The sequence below is a fragment of the Colobus angolensis genome, unplaced genomic scaffold (genome assembly GCF_000951035.1).
Source record: "Colobus angolensis palliatus isolate OR3802 unplaced genomic scaffold, Cang.pa_1.0 Scaffold54, whole genome shotgun sequence".
In the NCBI taxonomy this organism is placed as follows: Eukaryota; Metazoa; Chordata; class Mammalia; order Primates; family Cercopithecidae; genus Colobus; species Colobus angolensis.
The window spans coordinates 4,411,583-4,435,071 of NW_012118932.1; the positions used below are offsets into that span (position 1 = coordinate 4,411,583).

Genomic DNA, 23,489 nt, shown 5'->3' on the forward strand with positions numbered 1-23,489 from the left:
TCTCAACCTCTTCTAGAATCTCTGTCTCTCCCTGTGACCTCCAGGTGTGAGGCTGAAAACACTTGTTTTCAACTGGGAGTGGGAGGGAGAAAGGACAGAGAAGGAGAGCTGGACTCACTGAGTCTGACATGAGGCTAGCTTTTGAAGGAAAAAACAAAACAATATATATAAACAACCTCCCTAGGTGATTGAGATGCCCCTCCCTTCTATATTCCAAATTATGGCCTCTGTTCTACAGTCAGCCTGGGTCTCACATATGCTGCCCTGAAATCCCGTGGGGGAGAAGGCTCTTCTCTAAAGGGTTTCTTTCCAGATTCCTCTTCTAGGTTTACAGACCCTTTGCACTGACTTTAAAGTGAATTCCTTTGTTTCTCTTGAAGGGATTCCCCTGTGGGTTTAAGTTCCTGACAAAAATAACTTACTAGCAGGAATCATTTCTTTCAGAGAGTGTCTGGCCAAAGCACATTAACCACCAGTCAGTTGCTGAGGAGTGCCATCAATTATTCTAGAGACTTTAGGCCTAATATCACTAAGTCTTGAAGGCCAGACACCATTTTTCTTTTGCAGTTTATCTCCCTTACAGCAGCTCTTTCTAATCAATGCATCTTCCTCTATCAAAGTCAGAAACCTTGGATGGATCCCTAGAAATTCTTTTCTGACAGATCTCCTTCTCTCAGCCCATCTGTAGAGCAGAGATAACCAATGCACCCTGAACACATGCATGACCCAATCACTAACTGTCCACTTCTTCAGCTTCACTTCAGTCTCTTAATGGCTCATTTTTCACAAAAGTCATTACCAAAATAATAATAATAATAATAATAAAACACAAAGAAAAAGAAGACTGTCTCTTCATTATTTTGAGGAAGTTGAGACTCACGTCTGATAGAGAACTTATGAAACAAGAAATGTGGGAAACTAGGGAAAAATAGGATATAGATTATACAATTAACTCTGTGTTGAAAATGAAAATGAAAATATAAAATAGAGAAATAGGGACACCTCATTTGGTCAATTTTCATTCTCTCTTTCTCCTCTATTTTTCCATTCCTTGATCTCCTTTCTCTAAATGAATTCAAGGAACAAAGCAAACAAGAAAAGAAAGTGGATTGGATGCTAAATCTTTTTCATCTTCATTATTTCATTAATTTATGTAGTTAGATTCTATGTTCTATTTAGATTCTTTCATTTAAGGAATGAACAAGGAATAAGACAGTGATATAAGACTGAATACCAGATAGGAAAAGAAGCTATAAGAATCAGAAAGGAATGAACAGGGGTGGAGGTGAGAGGTAGGGACTTTAATGATAGATATAGATAAGATAATAAAATAAGGCAAGAAAATTTGTATCTTTCCCCCCTCAAGCATATTCACTGTACGTCCTCTGAAAACCTTATCATTTTTTTCTATTCACAAGTTTTTTTCCCTGCAGCTTCGACCTCCCAGGCTTAAGCAATCCTTCCCACCTCAGCCTCACTAGTAGCTGGGATAACAGGTATGTGCCATCACACCTGGCTAATTTTTTTTGACTTTTAATAAAGAAGAGGTCTTGCTATGTTGCCCAGGCTGGTCTCGAACTCCTGAACTCAAGCGATTCCTCTAACTTGGCCTCCCAAAGGGTTGTGATTACAGGAATGAGCCACTGTGCCTGGCCTGTTCATAACTTGAATCTTCCTTTTTACCTCAAACAGGGAATTGAAATGAACAAAGTAATCAACCACAAAAGGGGCATGTTTCATCCCTTGTCTTTTAACAACATGGCTACTTCACTTAAAAAAAACTTTCTTATGTAGTTTATTCTTTATTCTAAAGATTCATTATATTTTAGAAAGGATGATATAAAACATTGAAAATTCCTGAGACTGGTCTAGAGCCATACAAAGGTTATATTTTCATGCCTGAATGAAAATGAACACAATTGTATCATCATAAGACTAGAGATGAGTTTATTTCACCTGTTCTTGGGTCCGATTTTTCCAGTATAACCACCTCTTTTTCCAGTCTGGACCCACCATGTTTTCAATTGCATTTTCAGCTAGAAAAAAAAAAAATTAACTTATCAACAATTTTATCACTTACCTGTACACAAATTATAACTAATAATGGTCTTGCTTTCTTAACTATTTCCAAGTGCTATATCAATATGAAGGCAGTTGAAATAAAGGAAAAAGCCCACATGACTGATATGGCACATGTGTAAGAGTTTAATTATACATGAGTTTATGATACATAAAAGTATAATTGCTTATAAAATTCCTATAAGTACAATAGCGAACACACTAAAACATCCTGCATTATAGCTTTATAGAATATAAGTACATATAAGTATCATGTGTCCATTTGTTTTCGTAGCTACAAAGCAGTTGACTAAAAAAAAATTCCACAAATAACATTCAACTATAGTATTAACGACAAAGACTTTTAAATGTTAAATATATTTTTACAAATGTTCACTAAAGTTGGATAACTCCTTCACCACTGTGAACTCAGAACTCAATAAGCTGCGCCTCTACTTACTATCCTTGAGACGAGCCTGCAGAGCCTCTTCCATAAAATAAATAGCTGCGTCCCACTGCTGTTTATCAGATATGGATCGGTCTTCCAAAGCATTGTGTTGAATAACCCTCTGAAAATAACAAGAAAAGAAAATGCTAACTTCTTTTACATCTCATCACAGCTTAGTAAATACGGAAAAATCACCATGTATATAAACCAGCATAAAAATATATCCTTCCCACAAAAATGCATAAGCTCCTTTTACTTGCCTGCTTATTTGTTAGCTTGCTATCTAAAAAATATAGAGTGGAGATTCTCTCCTGGCCCAAATTAAATAAGCTAACCATATGAGATGCACGGGTAATATTACACATTTACCTTGTACAAAATATTACAAATATAACTACATGAAATGCAACATCTAGAAACCTAAAATTCAGGGCTTAATAATTCAGATCATGTTCAACTCTCCTTTTTGCCATATGACCTATATGTTAGCCTTTTCAAAAATGAGGAGAAAAAAATTAATAACCATTATTCCCAGTGTTAACAGCAATGAAGAAAGTAATAAGGTAGATACTTAAAAGGTCTATAAAATCATGAAAGTTATTTATTACAGTTGAAAATTGGCTTCTGGCCGGGCGCGGTGGCTCAAGCCTGTAATCCCAGCACTTTGGGAGGCCGAGACGGGTGGATCACGAGGTCAGGAGATCGAGACCATCCTGGTCTACATGGTGAAACCCCGTCTCTACTAAAAATACAAAAAACTAGCCGGGCGAGATGGCGTGCGCCTGTAGTCCCAGCTACTCGGGAGGCTGAGGTAGGAGAATGGCGTGAACCCGGGAGGCGGAGCTTGTAGTGAGCCGAGATCGCGCCACTGCACTCCAGCCTGGGCGACAGAGCAAGACTCCGTCTCAAAAAAAAAAAGAAAATTGGCTTCCAAATTTTATAACTTTTGGATGAATAAAAATGAAACTATTTTCTCAGTAAGCCAGTCTTAATAAGGCATTTAACAAGAATAAATACGGTTTTCTTTGTTTTTTTGAGATGGGAGTTTCCCTCTTGTTGCCCAGGCTGGAGTGCAATGGCACGATCTTGGCTCACTGCAACCTCCCCTTCCAGGGTTCAAGCAATTCTCCTACCTCAGCCTCCCAAGTAGCTGGGATCACAGGCATGTACCACCATGCCTGGCTAATTTTCCATTTTTAGTAGAGACAGGGTTTCACCATGTCGGTCAGGCTGGTCTCGAACTCCCCACCTCAGGTGATCCGCCCGCCTCAGCCTCCCAAAGTGCTGGGATTACAGGCATGACCCACCACGCCCAGCCATAAAGACAAACATTTCTTTAAAACAAAATTATAATTACAACCAGCTAATCACAACCAGCTCTGCATTTTCCCAGAAAATCGCTCAATCCTGTAATTCAACAACACCTCTAGTAACTCTCTGAGCAGAGCAGGCACTTAACAGATTTGATTTTGGTAGTGAGAGTATTCCACATAACAGAAGATTTATCATGTGGTGTCAGGAACCAGGCTTTGCCATTAGAGAGGGGCTTGAATCCCAGCTCTGTCAATGACAATAATAGGACTAGTTAAGAATTAAATCAAATAATGCTTACAGAGCTTCTGGCACATAATGAGCTTCAATACATGGTAGCTGGTGGTATGATTTTAGGCGTCTAACATTTTATAAGTCCACTGAAAACCAATGCATTTAGTTCCTTTCATTACCACAGAGGGTAAAATTAGAATCAGTTATCTACAGACAGGCCCATAAAATGGCGAATAGATGACATTTGTAGAAGTTTATCAGAGTCGTTTACTGCAAAGTTTTACTTTTTTCTGAAATGATAGCCAAGAAAGAAACAGCAACGGGTGATTTTAGAAGGGCAGGGAAATATTAAAGGGCAGACTACAGATCATAAATCTGTTTCTTTACTTCATTATTTTTAATTCAGAAAGTAATTTAGTCATATAAAAAGTCTCCTATGAAAAAGAACCAATTTGAGAAGTTATATAAAAATATGAGGCTGATACCCCAGTAGACAAACAACATACCAAGCTGTCCTCCGCAAAGTCATTCCACTTGTGTCGTTTAATACTTTCTTCCTTAACGGCCTCTTTAAGTTTATCAAATATGTCATCATGCTCTTTCCCTTTGGGTTCTGTCATGAAGCGGGAAAATTCTTCTTGTAGGGTCTCCCAAGCAACCTAGAATTATTTGAAAGCAAAAAGGTGTATTATTACTATGTACTTTAATGTTTAACATGAAAAATAACACATGAGCTCAAACCAGATGTGATAAATAAATCAGCTTCTCAGAAAATGTATGTGAAACTACATTAAAAGGCCAGTGATGTAGAGGTCTCACACGGCTTGCCGGCGACAGATATGGCTTCCTGATATGCTTTGCTAGACATGCATAGTGGTTCACATTTTTAAAACTGCTTGCCAATATTCAAAATTGAGAGATTTCGTTTAAAAGTCTGCGCTGACAGCTTCTCTTCAACTAACTGAGAAGGGTATACCCATATTCCTACATGACACCACCTGCTGTAGCTGAACAGGGCTGTCTCTTCAAGATAAGGTATGTATTCTAAGCCTGCCACCCAAGTTAGTTCACTTATTTATTTCAACCTCTAAGACATGAGTTTGCCTGCTTCTTTCACATTGCAAAAAGTTCAAAATGTCTTAATGATTCAGTCATCTTCGTATCTTTGTCTTTAAGCAAAGATATGAAGCAATGCGCCAACACTTTCAAACATAGCTGAAGAGTATTCAGCTTTGTATCATAGCTAACTCCTAATGATCTGAAAAGTGAAAGGAAGAGCACAGTGTCAAAAATAATGAAGAACAAAATCAATGAAGAACACAATCTACTTACAACTAAGTGGGCTTTTTAATGCTGACTTTTAGCCCTCTCTCATTTTAAACATAAAGAAAAGTGACTGTCCAAAAATACGGAGTGAGTGGTGAAGTGAGTATTAAGATCCATGTTTCCTGACCTTCTCACCAGATCTACATTCTTTCCATCACACCTAATGCTGAGGGACAGAAAGCAGCAGTGGAAAGAAAAATTGATGCTTTTATAACCACTTCCACTGCTTGAACCTTAGGATGTGAAAATATCCTATCACAGGACATGGCCCAGAAAAAATGTTAGTGCCAGTAATGAGAACTAGTGAAGGGGGAGCAGCCGCTCTCTAATTTCTTCAGGGGTAAATGTGTCAAGAACTGCCAGGGCTCAGCAATGTGCAACTTAGGCAGGGAGGCTGCTAGAGTTTAGAAACAGGCTTGAAGAAATTGAGAACAGAGGTAAGGGAGTCAAGACTGGAGCAAGATAGGAAAGGGGTGAAATCACATCTGAATAATGAGAAACTGACACTGCCTTTAGGACAGGTATGAAAAACAAAATTACTTTTAACATTGACTTCAATTTTGTGAGCAACCTCACACAGAAGCACAGGACACAGACTCTTAGCTTCAACAATCACTGTTTATGCGGTGATGTACATGACGGATCAATTCAGATGATGATGATCATAACAACAGCAGGTCCATTTCCTGAGCAGTTATCATGGGTTGGGCATTGTCTAAGTACTTTACATACAATTACTTATTTAATTCTTACAACAACCCTGTGAGGTAGGCAATATTACTGTCACCATTTTATTGATGAAAAAACACATAGGAAAGTTAAGCAACTAGGCAAAGGACCATACAGCTATTAAGTGATAAAGCCAAGAGACATGGTAGCAGAAACAGATTCTTTAAGGTACGTTTTTTTTTTTTTTTAAATAATTCCTAGTTTAATCTTCTGTCAGGATCCTAACTAAGAAAATGATAATTTAAGTAGAACTGAGCTCAGATGAAATGTTCAAAATATTTCACATTCAAGCAAATATTCAAGCAAATATTTCGCATTCAAGCAAAATTTGCTTGTTAAATATTGTCTTTGGAAGAAGTACCAATACCCTCAGGCCAACACCATAACAATTAGTAAATTTTTATAACGGTAGTAACTGGTAGCAACATCAAGGTTAGTCCCAACACAGAGATGAGGAGTAAAGAAAAATGAGATATAAGGACCCAAAAGAAAGAAAGAGGCTGTGATGGGAGTAAAGTCTAAAATTCACAGCTCCTACTCCCTTCAGATAATGCTTCTTACCCATTTAATTAAATTATATCCTAACCTCTACTGCTTTATTAGGGAGTTGCTTATCAGTCCACTGTTTAAGCTTGATGTCCACTGTGGTATTAAAAGTGCCTGAATTCATGGTCTGTGCAGCTGGAAGGTAGATGTTTTCAATCACATGAGTTGATACTCTTTCCCACAAAGACTGCTGAAGGATTTCCTCCCTGAAATACAAAAGTATTAAAAACACCAAATCTAAATATAATATTGTTTTTAAAAACAGCTTGACTGAAGTACCATTAACTTACAATAAACTGTACATATTTAAAGTTTTGAGAAGTTTTCACATGTGTATATATACCTGTAAATTGCAGCAGTCAAGATAATGAACGCATCCATCATCCTCAAAAGTTGTAACCACTGGAACTGCTTTCTGTCACTGCGATTAGTTTGTATTTTCTAGAAATTTATATAAATGCAATCATGTGGCATATACTCTTTTTTTGCCTTTCTTCTTCCACTCAGCGTAATTATTTTGAGGTTCATCATGCTGTTTTATGTATTAATATTTCACATTTTTTTTTGAGACAGGGTCTTGCTTAGTTGCCCAGGCTAGAGCGCAGTGGCACAATCAGGGCTCACTGCAGCCTCAAACTCCTGGGCTCAAGCCATCCTCCCACCTTATCCTCCCGAGTAGCTGGTACTACAGGAAGACGTCGTTATGCCTGGCTAATTTTTTAAAATTTTGTAGAGATGGGGGTCTCACTATGTTGCTGATGCTGGTCTTGAACTCCTGGGCTCAAGCAATCCTCTTGCCTTGGCCTCCCAAAGTGTTGAGATTATAAGTGTGAGCCACTGCATCTAGCAATATTTCACTTCTTTTTATTTCTGTGTAGTATTATGTTGCATGAATGTGTTTATCTATTCTTGTGTAAATAGACACTTAGCCTGTTTCCAGCTTTTGGCTATTACAAATAAAGCTGCTATGAGAATTCTAGTACAAGTCCTTCTTATGCACATATGCTTTCATTCCTCTTAGGTAAATACCTAAGAGTGGAATGTTTGGATCATATGGTAATTACATGTTTAATGTTTTTTTCCAAAATGTTTGCTGCATTTTACATTTCCATTAGCAGAGAATGAGAGTCCTAGGTCCTCTCCATCCTTGCCATCACTTGGTATAGTCTGTCATTTATAATTTTAGCCATTTTTGTAAGTTTATAGTGGTCATTGTGGTTTTACGTTGTATTTCTCTAATGACTAATAATTTTGAGCATCTTTTCATGCACATTTATCTGCCTAGTATTAACACATACTTCATGTGTTTATGGGAGAGTCCGAGACTGAAAACTTCTTGGTATAAATATGACAACTTATCAGATCACAGCATAGAGATGTTATAGAATGCTGTTGGATAAAATCTTTCAGTAATTCATTCATGATTAAGGTAACAATGTAAAAGATGCATAATCATGTTGAAAATTCTGCCATGAAAGACATCTTAAAAGAACATGGGTGACCAATAAAAAAATACAACTATTTTAATTTGAACTCTCAAGAAAATATTTATTTGGGTAACAAACTTATACTATAATAGAATACAACAATATACATTAAAAAAAAAAAACTCTACTTATCAGAGGATCCTTCTTAAGAGTAACCTCAACCCTTTAGGATATAGACACAAATCTCAGGGTAGCAGAAATATCCTGCTGTCCAAAAGCCCAGCTGAACTCCTCTGGTGAGGCGAGTCAACATCTTCTACCCTCCAAGACTATTTACTAAACATTTTGTGTAAAATTAAGTCTACTGAATCAATGAACACAGATCCTGGTTTCCTATTGCTAACTTTCAGGTCACTTCTCAGTTACAACCAGTAAAGAAAACAGACTCTGAGGACGATATACAACTGGGGCCCAAAAGAACAAAGACAATTTAGTCACTGAGTTAATGACAGAGAGTGGGAGAGTGTAAGGAGCAAGATGAAGAAAAGCAGCCTCTCAGGACCTCCCCTTCAGATACCACTTTAAACACAATCTCAAGAAGATAACTGAAAGTTGAACTGAAGACCAGGATCCAGCCTCTGACCTCCAGGGCTTTTGTCTCATCCTGCTTCAGAAGAGACATAGCCTGTTATTTTTCCCTGGAGTCTCTGGGCCAGGAATCCATATCCCTGACACCCTTTTTAAAATCCTGACTACCAAATCCCGAGAAGCTAAAGGCAACTTTCTCAAGGGAGGTTGCTGCTTTGACATCCACGGAGGCAGCTGTTATCAATTCTCCTTGCCCAGCCTCTCCTGCCTTTCAGCGCCAAGCTCCCACTGCTCCCCTCCATCACGACAATTTCTGTTGTGCTCCCAATACCCGGTTCCATGACAAACCATTTTACACTCTCATTCTCTTTTCCTATTCTTTTTATCTCCAAACCTTTCCTTAAGGAAAGTGACTGTCCTCCATCCTCAAATTCTGCTGAGAGGAAGCTATTCAGTAGTTGAAAGGCCTTCAGAGTTAGAAAGTAGAAGCTAAGTCCTCCTCACCGCAGTCTCTCTTGTGAACCATCAGCTCTCAATGCTCATATAAAAACCCTGGCCGGGTGCGGTGGCTCAAGCCTGTAATCCCAGCACTTTGGGAGGCCGAGACGGGAGGATCACGAGGTCAGGAGATCGAGACCATCCTGGCTAACATGGTGAAACCCCGTCTCTACTAAAAATACAAAAAACTAGCCGGGCGAGGTGGCGGGCACCTGTAGTCCCAGCTACTCCGGAGGCTGAGGCAGGAGAATGGCGTAAACCCGGGAGGCGGAGCTTGCAGTGAGCTGAGATCCAGCCACTGCACTCCAGCCTGGGTGACAGAGCAAGACTCCATCTCAAAAAAAAAAAACAAACAAAAAAAACCCTTATACTGTGAAGCTACTCCATCTAGTTACGTCATCTGCTACCTTATTGCTTGCTGCTATCATCTAACAATTTTCCCAGCCTATATTCTATGTTTTTTGTTTTGTTTTGTTTTCAGACAGGGTCTCACTCTGTCATCCAGGCTGCAGTGCAGTGGCGAATCTCGGCTCACTGCAACTTCCACTTCCTGGGTTCAAGCGATTCTCCTGTTTCAGCCACCCAAGTATATGGGATTACAAGTGTGCACCACCATGCCCGACTAATTTTTGTATTTTTATTAGAGACAGGGTTTTCACCATGTTGCCCAGGTTGGTCTTGAACTCCTGAGCTCAAGTGATCTGCCCATGGGGGCCTCCCAAAGTGCTGGGACTACAGGCATGAGCCACCGTGCCTGTACTATATTCTGTGTTATTATACGTGACTTCTGTATTCCAAGTTTTGCCATCAACCAGGGATAACTTCTACTAATATACAAAATATAATTAACAAAATATAATAAAGGTAATAGTTTTATTGCCTTCTTTATCTACAGAAACTTTACCTACATTCCACTTTAATTAAAGAAATACTTTTTTAATTAAATGGATTTTTTTAAATTTTAAAGTAGAGGACTATTATATTCCATATAATAATTTCAACCAATACAGAAAATGTAAGAAGCATCCCGTAGTTCCTCTTTTAGAAGATAACCACTATTTATGGCTTTATTATTAAAAAAATTATGTCTAGGTAACTGTTTGTGTGGGTGTATTCATACAAATGGTTCATAATTATACAGTGTTCTATAAATCCTTTTTTTAAAATCTAAAAGCATATTGTATTTAGTTTTCCATGTCAACATCCTATACTTTTCAAAGGTTACTTCTATCCATAGAGCAGCAATCTGCTCTTTATAAACCAAATACTACATAATTCCAAATGGGAAACATAAATTGTTTTCCATTTCTTCACATTTATTAAAAAAACCAAGGTGAAAGGTTTTATGTGTTCATCTTTGTCAAATACATCATTATTTGCATATATTCCCAGCAATGTGATTACTGAACATAAACATACTCTTTATTTAATAGACTCTTCATTATCTACACAATCACTAAATTCTGTAAATTCTATCTTTTACGTAACCTCTCAAGTATCTCACAAGTGTCTCTTCTCTACCTGTATTACCACTCACTATTCAAGTTTAAGCCACGATCACCTCTTGCCTAAATTATTGCAACAGCCAACTGCCTCCTTGCTTACAGTCTTCTCCACCCGTATTCCATTTTGCCTACTACAAAGACCTTTCTAAAATGCAAACCTGACCTAATCCTCTTCAGTGACCACCCTCCCCCAACTGCTTACGGAATACATACTAAGCTTCTGAATATGGCTAATAAACTTAATATTTTGCTTACATCGACTGTTTTATCTCCTGCCTCTTACCCCCATTTATGTTAAAGCCACAGTACACAGCTACTTGTGTCGCCTTTCTTGTTCTCATTTCCTGGCCCTTACCATATTCCTGCCTCTGCCTTAACACTTATTCATGTTTTACATCTCAAATTATGATATTACAAATCTTTGATTTCTGAAGTCCGAGAATTTCTAAAAAGGTACCATACTAGCATTTTTTGAAAAAATGTATTTCTGTGAAGCTAGCCAGCTATCCTTCTAGAAAAGATGTAGCTACATTGACGGTCACATGATGTTAATGATGTATCAATATCTCCTGCTGAATGTCAGTGATTCATTCCTGAAAACCAGGCACAGCGTAAAAATGCTGAGAGCCTATTTCCAACTACAATGTATTATATGTCAAACCTATACCCCTAATAACCTTCCTAAAACTTAACCAAAGGACAGTGGAATGTCTACAAATAAATAACAAACTGTCATGTTAGGACATAAAATGCTTTTAACACTGTTTCCAGATAACCAAATATAGATCAAACAGTCTTATGACTTAAATAATTGTAAGCATTTTAGGCATTGTCCTAAAATATCACATAGGCATTATTCAGCAAAAACATACCAACAGAAACTTCAAGATAACATCAACTATGTCACAATAATGAAATATTTGGAAAATATTTGGGGTGTAATGCACTTGAATTCAATGTGGTATGAACAGCCAAGGCTTGGACCTGCTATTCTGATTTATATTTGTGTTAGCATAACATTTTTTCAGCCTCTACAGTCTGAAAAAGACAGAGAATCATATATGATCCACCAGCTTACGCAAACAAATCTCTAGCAGCCAGATGTCCCAGCTCTCACCCTTGCCTTTTCAATGGGCAATCTGGTGGTATGTGTTCATTGTCCCTTGGCAATTCTCTTCAGTTACCTTTGTATTAAATAAATTACATTTATTTTCAAGGCTCACTTTAGTGAAGAAATACTTTGAGTTCAGGGTTGCTCTGTCCAAACAAAACTAACCTTTCCATTTGATGATACCAAAAATTAATTTAGAGAAGGACCACATTTTCTCCCCATAAACAGCATTATTAGTTGTTACAGTTTACATATCACTTTTATATACATTAAATACCCTCATACAATCTAGCAAGGCAACTAGTATTATATTCAATCTGTAAACCTATGTATCTCTTTGTAACTTCAAAGCTGACTGACAGGAAGCCATGGAACTGGGCTAAGATACAAATAAACATAAGTTGTGTCATAATAATATTTGATTAATCAACAAGAACAGATAAAATCAGATCTCTTTTTTTGGATAAGGAATGGAGATTAAAAACAGGTAAATGTGGACTACTTGAAGACAGAAGAGATTTCACCACTCAGGAAGAAAGGGCACTGAGATGAGGAAACTAGTGATGCTGAATTCAAATGTACAGACTAGATACCACTATCAAGGCTCACTTTTGATAACCTTTAACTGAGTGAATAGACTAGGTACAGAAAATATTTACAATGAATGGCAGTGAGGATAGTTGTGCTCCAAGAATAAATTCTTAAAAATACCAGTCTTCATCAGAATGATAATTTCTGCCTGAGGAATTTGTTAATTAACATGTGACTACAAAAATGTCAAGGCTATTTATACATACCTTGTTTTACCATATCTCATTCCACTGAATTTAGGAATGGCCAAACTTACATAAAACATAAACTGAAGGTAACAGTTTGCTTTAGAAAAGATTAACATAAAAAATTTTTCAAAAGGGTGCATTTACTTGCTATTTTTAAAAATTTCAAATATTAATAGCATTAAGTTCAAAATGTGATTTGTATATAACATATTAACCACATGGTACAGAAAGCACTAACTGTTCTTACTCAGAATGGAGAAGTTGAAAATATATACTGATCTCCCTTTATAAACCAATTTTGACAGGTTGATATTTACCTAAAGTACAATTTGACGAAACTTTTGCCTAAATGATTTTACAGAAATTATGATTATGTATTTATTAGGTATAAGATAAAGAAAAGGCAAAGAGAATCAAGATTTAAAAAGAACATGAAGAAAACCATCTTCCAAAAATTCAACTGGTTAGACTACAATAGTAGTTAGATATTGCCAAAAAAAAAACTATTATGTTTTTGCCTATGAGCCAAGGCAACAATAAATCACTGCTTTATCAATCTAAGTTTTAGTATTTCATTATAACACATATAGTAAAGTCCTTCAGAAAAGAGATTAATATCAAATACTTACCAATGTTTTGGTGTAACCTGGCTCAGACTGATAACTTCATCAAGGATTTCATTTTTAGCTTTTTCAAATAGTTCATTCTAGGCAATATAAATACAAGTAAGTAAGATTTCCATAAGACAGTAAATTTACCCTGTCATGATTTTCAGAGGTAACCAAAGGGAGGTTTTTGACAGGCTACTAGGCTGAATTTGGGTTTAAATACACGTGACTAGCAAAAATGCACTTCTAGTGTCTTTTTTTTAGGAATGACATTATTCAGATAAGGACAAAGAAACTGACATAAATATCTACCTTCTCAATGTTGAATGCAGTTTTTCACATAACACTTGTTCACGTTATATGAAAGCATCAATACATATTGATTTAGTAACATCAGTAACTATACATTAATGCTGTGTTTTATTAACTAATGGGCATTTTAAAATTAAGGAAAAACAGTGTTTAATTCCCACTAAATTACATGAATACACGAATTCTACAAAACCTTTAAAGCATATTCATTACTTTCTCAGAAAACATTTTCAACACTTGTTTTGACATCTTACAATCCCTGTTTTTAATATTACATAATAAATAATTTAAATTATTGTAAGAGAGAACTGCTCCTAGAGATATATTCTTACAAATTAGTAGTTATAGTCAAAACCAAAGTAATTTAGCTTATCAGATTTTTCTCTCAACATAAATTTAGTCAGCACACAACATTAAATTAAGATATATACAAAATACATGAGTATCCAAATATTACCCGGTCAAGTTCCCGCAGGCGAGGATAGTTATTCTTCCACTCAGTTTCAAGGTTAAAACGTGTTGCTGAGGAAGAAGGAAAAGTTCAAGTTTGATGATTCTCCTTCTTTCCAGATGCAGTTGTTAAAGTGGTTAAAATACATGTCCTCTGTATTAAGTGAATTTCTGAGAGTGCGCCTATCACCCCTTAGTACTCTGGGATCTCAACGTCTCAGAATTTCATTTTTGCAACAGCTTTCAAAACTATTCTCCCTGATTCTAGTTTCTCCATGTTAAATCCATTAGTACACAGCTAAAGAAGCTTAGTACCATAGAGCTGCTGAAAGAATGGCAGTAGTTGTACCACCAACAGGCAAATCCCGGGTCTTTTACCTATGTGTGTGACACTGGCTAAGTTATCTGGGTAAGTTACTCTGTCTTCTGTTTTCTCTTCTGTAAAATGGAAATAAAAGTAATACAAGGTTGCAGAGGGACAACTGGGATAAATAGGTAGGATCAGGTAGGATTTACATATGGGAAAAGGGAAAGCAAATATATTCCCTTCAGATAAAACACATTGAGCAGGAAAGTGATTCAGGAAATGGTACCATGACACTGATTCAGGAAATGGTACCACGTAAATGAAGTCCAGAGTGCTCTGCTTCCCAACAGATCTGCTCTCTTTGCCCTCAACCGGGTGAATCTGAATTCTCTATAATTTATTGTGTACTTCCAAGCACTAGCAAACGTTCTAATCTGTTTGAACTCTGCAAATGTGTTCCTAGAGATGTTTCCTCTGAAAGGAAAAATCTTGTTCTTGTATAACAACTTAAGGTTTGTATTCTTCTATTTTCCAGATATTATCTAATCGTAAATGAACTACCAAGCAACTGTTAAAGGAAAGAAGTACAGAATGGTATGGATGCCAAAGATTGCCAGCCAATAAAATGTTTTAAATTGTTTGTTTCTTTAAAAAATCCAACTTACCTTTGAAACTATCTGCCTGTTGTTCAACGGACTCTCGTACCATTTTCCAAAAGCAGTCTGATACTGCAAGGCTTAAATTTCTTGTAGTCACTTGGTGTGCCTTTAGCATGCTTGTCCTATTAAAAAAAAAATAACAAGAGCTAAAGTATATTAAAACGACAAAAAGGACAACAATATTACCACCAAGTCTGCGAATGTGCTTGCTAACAGCCACTCTTACCTTTTATACCTGTGTTGTTCAATAAAAATTTATGTGATGAGGGAAACATTCCAATATGGTAGCTACTGGCACACTGGGTTATTGTGCCCTTGAAATGTGTGGCTAGTGTAACTGAGGAACTGCATTTTTAATTTTATTGAATTTTTACTAATTTAAATTTAATGTTATCTTTTATTTTATTATTATGTTTTTGAGCTGGAGTCTTGCACTGTCACCCAGGCTGGAGTGCAGTGGCGTGATCCTGGGTCACTAAAACCTCCACCCCCCACCCCCTCGGGGTTCAAGCGATTCTCCCGCCTCAGCCTCCTGAGTAGCTGGGGTTACAGGTGCGCACCACCACGCCCAGCTAATTTTTTTGTATTTTTAGTAGAGATGGGGTTTCACCATGTTGGACAGGCTGGTCTCAAACTCCTGACCTCAAGTGATCCACCCCCCTTCGCCTCCCAAAGTACTGGGATTACAGGCGTGAGCCACCATGCCTTTAAAAAGAACATGAAGAAAGCCATCTTCCAGAAATTAATTTAATTCCAACTAATTTAAATTTTAATAACTACACAAAACTAGTGATACCATATTAGACAGCACAGTTCTATATGTTGTCAGTGTACTCCCCAAAGCACGTAAGATTATGGTTTGCAAGAACTATCTTGACTTACCATACTAACCTAGGAACAAACACACTTTTCTATTTTCAGAAACTCAACATTTAAAGTCTTAGGATACAGTAATACAACTGGTCTTTAGCTCTTTTTGCTTATCTTATCTCCTGTCAATATCTATCCAGCGATACTTCTTTGACAACCCCACTCCAACCCTTCCTCATATTGTAAGAGAAATATGTGCACATATTTAAAAGTGAAAGCGTCAATTTTCTAAAACCACTTTATAAGTAAAATAAAGTAAGAGGCAGAGATCTTTGTTGTCTTTCCGTGTCCACATCCAAGGAAGCATACCACTATGTACTGTACCATGTGATAAACTGCTCTCAATTCTGTCAAAAAGTAGCTAAGGACTTGTTTATTAGATACAGTTCACTATTTGGGAAAAATTCTAGAAATCTGATGTAAAACTAACAGTTATAAAACCTGATATTTTAAGTGAAAACAGTTTAATTTAAGCTACTCTCTTACTGTAAAATGTTTAAATGTTTTAACAAGATACCTACTTTAGGAGCTTTGAATTCTGAAAAAACTCTTCTTCATATTCTCTTATAGCTTCAATGCTTTCAGAGCTGTTCCCTGGGGAAGAACGATGGTCAAATTTTCACCAAGAAAATTACTCTATATTATTTGAAAATGACAGAAACTAAAAATAAGTTATTATAACCCATCTTTGCATACCTTTTCCTGTTACAACAGCAAAATAACCTAAAGCTTTCATTGGGAAGAGCTTTCCTTCAATTATCTGCTGAATCTATTTTTAAAAGTGGGAAAAATTAATGTGAGATATAATTTGCATAAGTTTTAAAAGCATAATATACAATTTAGAAAGCAAAATAATGCTATACATGTATATAGTTAAAATAGATAAATCTGCACAAAAGCATTTAAAATGTTTTTCCATTGCTATTTGAAAAAACTACATTTAATTTTACTATATTGAAAATGTATTATCAAAACACATGTAATGATGTGTAGTTCTTTAAAGTCAGATAGACCTTAGTTTGAATTTCTACTCTGCTGCCTAGTAGTTATGCGACCTTAAGTAAACAACTTAATTTTTTCCAAAAGGTTGGTGAGATTATGGGACAATATGATACTTAGCACAGTGCTAGGCAGGAAGCACTCAATAAATGGTAGCTATTATTATTTTTCCATACTTTGTTTAAACATCTAAATTCTGACCAAGCTGGATTGTCTTCTTTTATTCCTTCCTCCCCTCCCACCTTCTTCTTTTTAATATTTGGATCCACTGGTTCTCAACTTTTTTAGGATCAAAAATCCATTTCTAAATGTGATTAAAAAAAGAAACAAAAAAACATAGACTATGTACCCAGAAAAATGCATATTTGCACAGAGATCTTTCACATATGTTAGAGTTTCTACCCCATGAAGCCCATTCAGATTAATAATGGGATGAGAATCAGTTACACCTAAGCTAATGCTGAATCTTTTATACAAAAAGGACTGAAATAAGCTTCAACTGCATCTCGGAAGAAATATAAACTCACTATCCCACAGTTGAAAGAAATGAAAGGAATGAAAAAGATGGGGAGGAGGCCACAGAAATTTGTTTCTACCTCACTTCTCCCCTTCTCCATATCAGAACCATTAATGCCATGGCAGGCCTTACCCTTAAAACTAAGGCAGAGCAGAGGTTATGGGGGCTACCTGGAAAAGGGTTAACACAGCAGGCCTGAGACTACTACCCTTAAAAAGGCCTGCCTGCCTGCCTTTGGCTGGTATCTGAAAACTTAAATGTTAAACAGTTCCCTACACTGATATAAACCTTTCCCTACATAACAATGGCTCACTACTCAAGTAATGTGGTTTAATTATAACATACACTTTCCTGTTGGGAGTATGAAATAATTTTGGTACATGAGGGTGCCGAAATGACTAACCTCCAGTGAAAACCTTAGGAGCTGAGTCTCTAACAAGCAGCTTGTTGTTGGAGGAATTAAATGTGCCCTATGTGAGTCTACTGGGAGTGAACTAGTGGGAATGTGAGCCTGGTTTCCTTCAGACTTCATACCATGTGCCATTTCCTTTTGTGACTTTGCTTTATCCTTTCATTGTAATAAATCTTAGTTGTAAGGTGTTTTTTTGTTGTTTGTTTGCTTTTTTTTTTTTTTTTTAAATAACCAATCCCTATCACAGCTGGAGCTTTTACAAAGAATCTATGCTCGTAACAAAGAATTTGATCTCACCCTGCTTGGACTGGCTACATTTTTCTCTGCCAGGTCTACTTTGGTCAAAACGAATATGGTTCTCCTTCCATGAGGGTCCATTTGACTGACCAAGTCTGTAACAATACTGCGCTCAGCATCCACAGATCCGTCTGAAAAAAATAAAAAAATGACACTGTGGAATTTTAAGATGTAAAGTAGATTTTTAAAACTTGGCACAAATTATACCCCTGTGCCTACATTATAGCAAGAAAGATTTTAATACATTTACGTTATTTACTAAAAAGAAATCCTAGCCAATAAAAATTTCAATGATGCTTATGTAAAACTTATCAAAATAATTTCAACTTTGATTTTATTTGCTAATAAAATGAATAAGAAGAGAAGGCAAAAAATGCATTTATCTTGTATGTTTACATAATGCAAACTAATGCAAAGCTTGGATTGCTAAAGAAGAAAATATATCAGTACATTAAAATCTTTTGATGTGATTTACCTTGAATACATAGTATGATGGCATTAGGATTCTGCATGTAAGCTTTGCTGATACTGAAAATAGTTTCCTTTGTGTCAGGAGCCATGCCTGATGTCACAGTCTTAAAGAAAAAGGTTTTAAATGTCATTATAAATGCTTCACACAACAGGAATAAAATAAAATACATGTTTTGTATATACTTACATTAATCACACCTGGTAAGTCAACAAGTACCATTCTCTGTAGTCCAGGGCCTTTTACATTTAAGGATATGGTCTATTCAGGAAAAATAAAAATAAAATACTGCTAAATTTTGGGGGGAATTTGTTAAGAATTTTTTTGGTGAAATATATTCTGCAAATTCTGTATCTCATCCATTCAGATAAGATGTTCACAAAAATGGCATTCTTTCTCTGATCCTAAAAGTAATTATTCTGGAAAATTACCCACAAAATGACACATTATTTGGATTTTTTTTTAAAAAGCTCTACATATCTTGGAATAGCAGCAATCTAAACATCGATACCAAGTTATGATTTATCTGAAATCATAAACATTTAATTTCCACAAAATGTCACTGAAATGAATTGCAACCCTTACCTCAGGGCTAACGGTATAGCCTTCTTTCACATTTTTTCTCATTCGAAGTTCTATTTCATGTCTTAATGCTGCAAGCTAATGGAAAACACAAAATTCTAAGAAAATCTTAATTCACAAATGTTCTGTAATTGTCTTTTATAAGCTCATCCAGGTTATAAAATTACACATACCAACCTTAGATGAATTTTACTTACATCTTCTTCTTTGGTAAGATCAAACTCCCGAGAACTATCTTTAAATAAGGCCACATGGTGAGGACCTTCACTCAGAGTCACCTGATAGTAACAGAAAACTGAGATGTAACGATACACTTACAATTACTATTCCCACAGCCCTTACGTCGTCTAGACAGGGCTACTGCATTGCACAAATCCAAGAGTCTCTTGACACTACTGCTGGCACACCCCCTGAAGTTGTCAACATGGTAGTTCTGAGAAGACAATAATTTTGTATTTGTACTGTTTGTACATATGTCACACATGTTGCGATTTCCCAACAAGAATGCTGGTTCCTTTTATCTCTTATGACCTAAAATGCTGCTGCCTTTCTTTCCCCAGTCAAGGTTATACACAGCACTAAGCCCAAAATCATCTCTCTAAAACACTAAAAGGAAACCTTGCATTTAACTTCAAAGATGAATTTAGGTAAAGGACAATTCATTCATTCAACATCTATAGAGACTGAACTGTGTGTCAGGTGTTGTAGGTGGGGAAACACAGAGCTGACTGTCCCGGTTTTAGACCTCACTACATGCTGGGAGAAATATACACAGACATAACAGAAGACAGTGGCAAAACCTAGAGTGCCACAGAAGAGAATGGAACTGACTATAAGGGAGCTACGATAGGCTTCACTCAAGGAGTGATATTTGGGAAAGAAATTTTGTTTTGTTTGTTTTTGTGTTTGTTTTGAGATGGAGTTTCATTCTGTCACCCAGGCTGGGGTGTAGTCGCGTGATCTCGGCTCACTGCAATCTCAGCCTCCTGGTTTCAAGTGATTCTCCTCCCTTAGCCTCCCAAGTAGCTGGGATTACAGACGCCCACCACCATGCCTGGCTAATTTTTGTACTTTTAGTAGAGACAGGGTTTCGTCACGTTGGCCAGGCTGGTCTTGAACTCCTGACCTCAGGTGATCCGCCCTCCTTGGCCTCCTAAAGTGCTGGGATTACAGGCATGAGCCAACGCACCTGGCCAAGAAATGTTATAGCAATATATATTAACAGTCAGTGGTTTCACAAGAACTTCTAAACGTCTAACTGCCACTTTTCTACACAACTCCTTCTACTGAGATTAGCTAAACAGGCTAGATTAAAAAACAATAAACAGCTGTTTGAAAGCAACCATAGTGGCCAGCCTAAGTGTCCAGAATCCCAAAGGATTTTGGAAGGCTTTTCCTGTAGCTATTTTCCAGCAGAGGATTTGCTGATTTGTAGCACAGGGCAAAGGCCCAAGAGAAAAACTTAAAATGTGTAGCAGTGTCACTGGGTTGAGTAGACAAGACTGGAGTTCAGAGTTATCAAGCAGTCACGTCTTAAGGTACCACAATCCCAAAGAAAAACGGACTGCAGAAATAAACCTCCACAACGAAACCCTACATCCTGTGCACAATTTCCTTTCCAGGCATTCACATATTAAGAAACCAAGCAGAAAGAAGCTGCTAAGGAGGTTAAAATGCTAAGTTGGGATTCTGACACTTTCACTGCTCTGGGGAAGCAAAACACTGGAATTCAGGGTTGGTCAAGGAGAAGCTCTAGTAAACACTAAGGGACCAATGACAAATGGGAAAGAGACCAGCCTCACCTGTTTCAAGGAAACCTGTTCACACTCTGCCTGCCAAAACAAAATTAATTCCTTCTTGAAATATCATCCACAGCCTCTATAATTAGGGTGCTAGTAACAATGTAAAAGGTGGGTTTCTTTCCCATGTTTTTACAACTGATTATTGAACATGATATGAGATGTAGTCTAAGGTCCATTTTGTTTTTTTCTCTAGGTTAGATGTACCCCAAATTCCCATCGATAGTAAAATGGGTATGTAAAGTCTGGTACGTTCATGCAGTACCACACAGAACAACTAGTAACACATAACACGGTTCAATTCATAGCTAGACCCACAAAAGTGCAATTTGGATGAATCACACTAGGCTGCCCATGTCCTGTTGCATTTGTAAACAGATTTCATTTCTTGAAGATTTCAGCATCAACCTCACTGTCTTTCTTCCACTATTCTTGCCATAATTCTTGGTAATTTCAATTTTTCAATTACTCTACACCTACCCCCACCAGCTGAACATGAAAAAAAAACCACAATCATACAGATTCATTTAAAATGTATGTCCACAGAACTTAAAGGGACTTCAGTCCAACTCAGCAATCCTAATATCACTTGACTTCCTCCACTGATTCACTCCTAGAGTCACCAGAATCTCTTAAAAGACTTCACTTTTTCTTTCTGCCTCAGTCATCAATCTCTTCTCCTTTCTAATTAAGAGCTGATCATTCAGCTTAGTATTTCACTGAGTAAGGAGAAGAAATCAGAAGGAAACTTCCACACGTTCCCTTTCTTGCCTCCACTGGTGAACTCAATGACTGGTTTCTGTCTTCACCTTCCTTGATGGATCAGCAGCATGTGACCTCACTTATCACTCCCTCCTCCTCCATATTTCTTCACCCCACTTTGCGTGCACTGCACTGCTCTGCTTTCCCTCTTATTACACCGGTTGTGCCTTCATACATTCCTTTGTTATGTTCTCTTCCCTCAACATCTTAATGTTCAGAGTGCCCAGAATACACTGCTTGCTTCTGTGTCTTCTCTATCTCTACTCACTCCCTTGATCTATCACTACTCACTCCAGTAAGATCATGACTTTAAATACTACTTTTAGATAGTTGATCATGACTCCTAAATGTATGTCTCTGGCCCAGAACTCTGTCTAAACTGTTATACCCAACTGCTTGTTATCACCACTCAGCAAGTCCAAAACTGAACCCCTGATCTTCTTCCCCCAAACTTGATCCACTGACAGACTTCCATGCAAACTACATCCTTTAATCTGTTCAGGCTACAAACCCTGGAGCCATCACTGATGACTGACACATTCTCTCTCTCTCCCCATCGCTTTTCTTCTCTCCCTTCTCCATATCAAACCTGTCAAGAAATCCTGTTAATTCTACTTTCAAAATACATTTATAATCTATCCATTTCTTATCACTTTAACTGCTACTTCCCTAGCTAAATTATCACCTGGATACTCCAGTAGCCTGGACTCCCTGGTTCTACATCTTGCCTGTAACTATTTTCAAAAGAGCAGCCTTTTAAAAGGCACTGTTACTACTTTGCTCAAAATCCTGCACTGGCTCCTCATTTTACTTAAAATAAAACGGAAGTCTGCACAATGGCCTATAAGGCCTTATTGATCTGCTCCTCCCTGCTCTCCATTATTCCTCTAATGTCATCATTCGCCCCGACCATGGCTAGCTCTTCACTCCGATCCGGCCACACAGGCCTCTGTGTTATTCCTTGAACATGACAGCCACACAACCACCTCAGAGGCTTTGCATCAGCTATTCTCCCTGCTGAACACAGGATATCTAAATGACTACTCCCTCACTTTCTGCAAATCTTGGTTCAAACGCCACCTTATCAATGCAATCTATGAATACCCTGGCACCCCCATTCTCCTTGCCTGGTTCTACTTTTTCTTTTTGTACAACACTATTGTCTTCTAACATACTATGCAGTCATGTATTATATTTATTATCTATTGTCTGTCTCCCTCTGCTAGAACATACCCTCCATTATAGAAAGGATCTTCTTTGTTGTTGCTGTTTACGAACATATTGCCTAGAACGCTGCTGGTACACATTAAGCACTCCGTAAATACCTGTTCAATGAAAGACTCTGCAGCCCCATGCCTTCTTCCTATGACCATGGAGAAACTGTCAGTGCGCCCAGATATGGACTAGCACACCAAGCTGCAATCTCCTTCACCTCAGTCACTTTGCTCTTGCAATTTTCCCTCTTTCCTGCATCATTTCCACCCTCTATTAAATCATTATAATCAGCATATAAAAATCTTCAACCCTTTTCCCACTTGCTCCGACAATACTCGCCAGTAGCGCTTGCAGCTGCAGCGTTTGCCCCAAGACAACTCTGCCGTAAAATATCTTCTCCCTTTTATTATGATTTTCGCATAGCTCTAGTATACTGACTTCGGAAACAACAGGCATCATTCTATTGAAAGCATTCTGTTTTTAGTAGGAGTATTTCCATTTACAAAATATAGTAATTTTCAATAGCTGAAAATGTCAAATCCTAGAAAACGTAGAATTCCTATATGTGATGTTTACATCATTCTCAAAAAGTTGTTGGCCAAAGATTCATCTGATAAATCTGACTTTTAAAAAACAGACATTCTGATGATTGAGATGATTCTGATGTTAGT

General features: G+C 37.2%; 1 protein-coding gene across 9 annotated transcripts in view; it reads right to left on the reverse strand.

Moving 5' to 3' along the window:
* The window catches only part of OPA1 (optic atrophy 1 (autosomal dominant)), a 96,777-nt gene that overhangs the window by 36,392 nt on the left and 36,896 nt on the right, over nucleotides 1-23,489 (reverse strand). For all 9 annotated transcript variants that reach the window (XM_011961224.1, XM_011961220.1, XM_011961223.1 and 6 more), the window contains 14 exons: nucleotides 19,240-19,320; nucleotides 19,046-19,120; nucleotides 18,650-18,721; nucleotides 18,467-18,566; nucleotides 17,992-18,122; nucleotides 16,463-16,535; nucleotides 16,288-16,360; nucleotides 14,903-15,018; nucleotides 13,938-14,002; nucleotides 13,190-13,266; nucleotides 6,693-6,858; nucleotides 4,558-4,710; nucleotides 2,519-2,627; nucleotides 1,957-2,036 (listed from right to left, as the gene is read on the reverse strand). In XM_011961224.1, coding sequence (XP_011816614.1) covers nucleotides 1,957-2,036; nucleotides 2,519-2,627; nucleotides 4,558-4,710; nucleotides 6,693-6,858; nucleotides 13,190-13,266; nucleotides 13,938-14,002; nucleotides 14,903-15,018; nucleotides 16,288-16,360; nucleotides 16,463-16,535; nucleotides 17,992-18,122; nucleotides 18,467-18,566; nucleotides 18,650-18,721; nucleotides 19,046-19,120; nucleotides 19,240-19,320 — 1,371 coding nt within the window. The remainder of the gene's footprint in view (nucleotides 1-1,956; nucleotides 2,037-2,518; nucleotides 2,628-4,557; nucleotides 4,711-6,692; nucleotides 6,859-13,189; nucleotides 13,267-13,937; nucleotides 14,003-14,902; nucleotides 15,019-16,287; nucleotides 16,361-16,462; nucleotides 16,536-17,991; nucleotides 18,123-18,466; nucleotides 18,567-18,649; nucleotides 18,722-19,045; nucleotides 19,121-19,239; nucleotides 19,321-23,489) is intronic.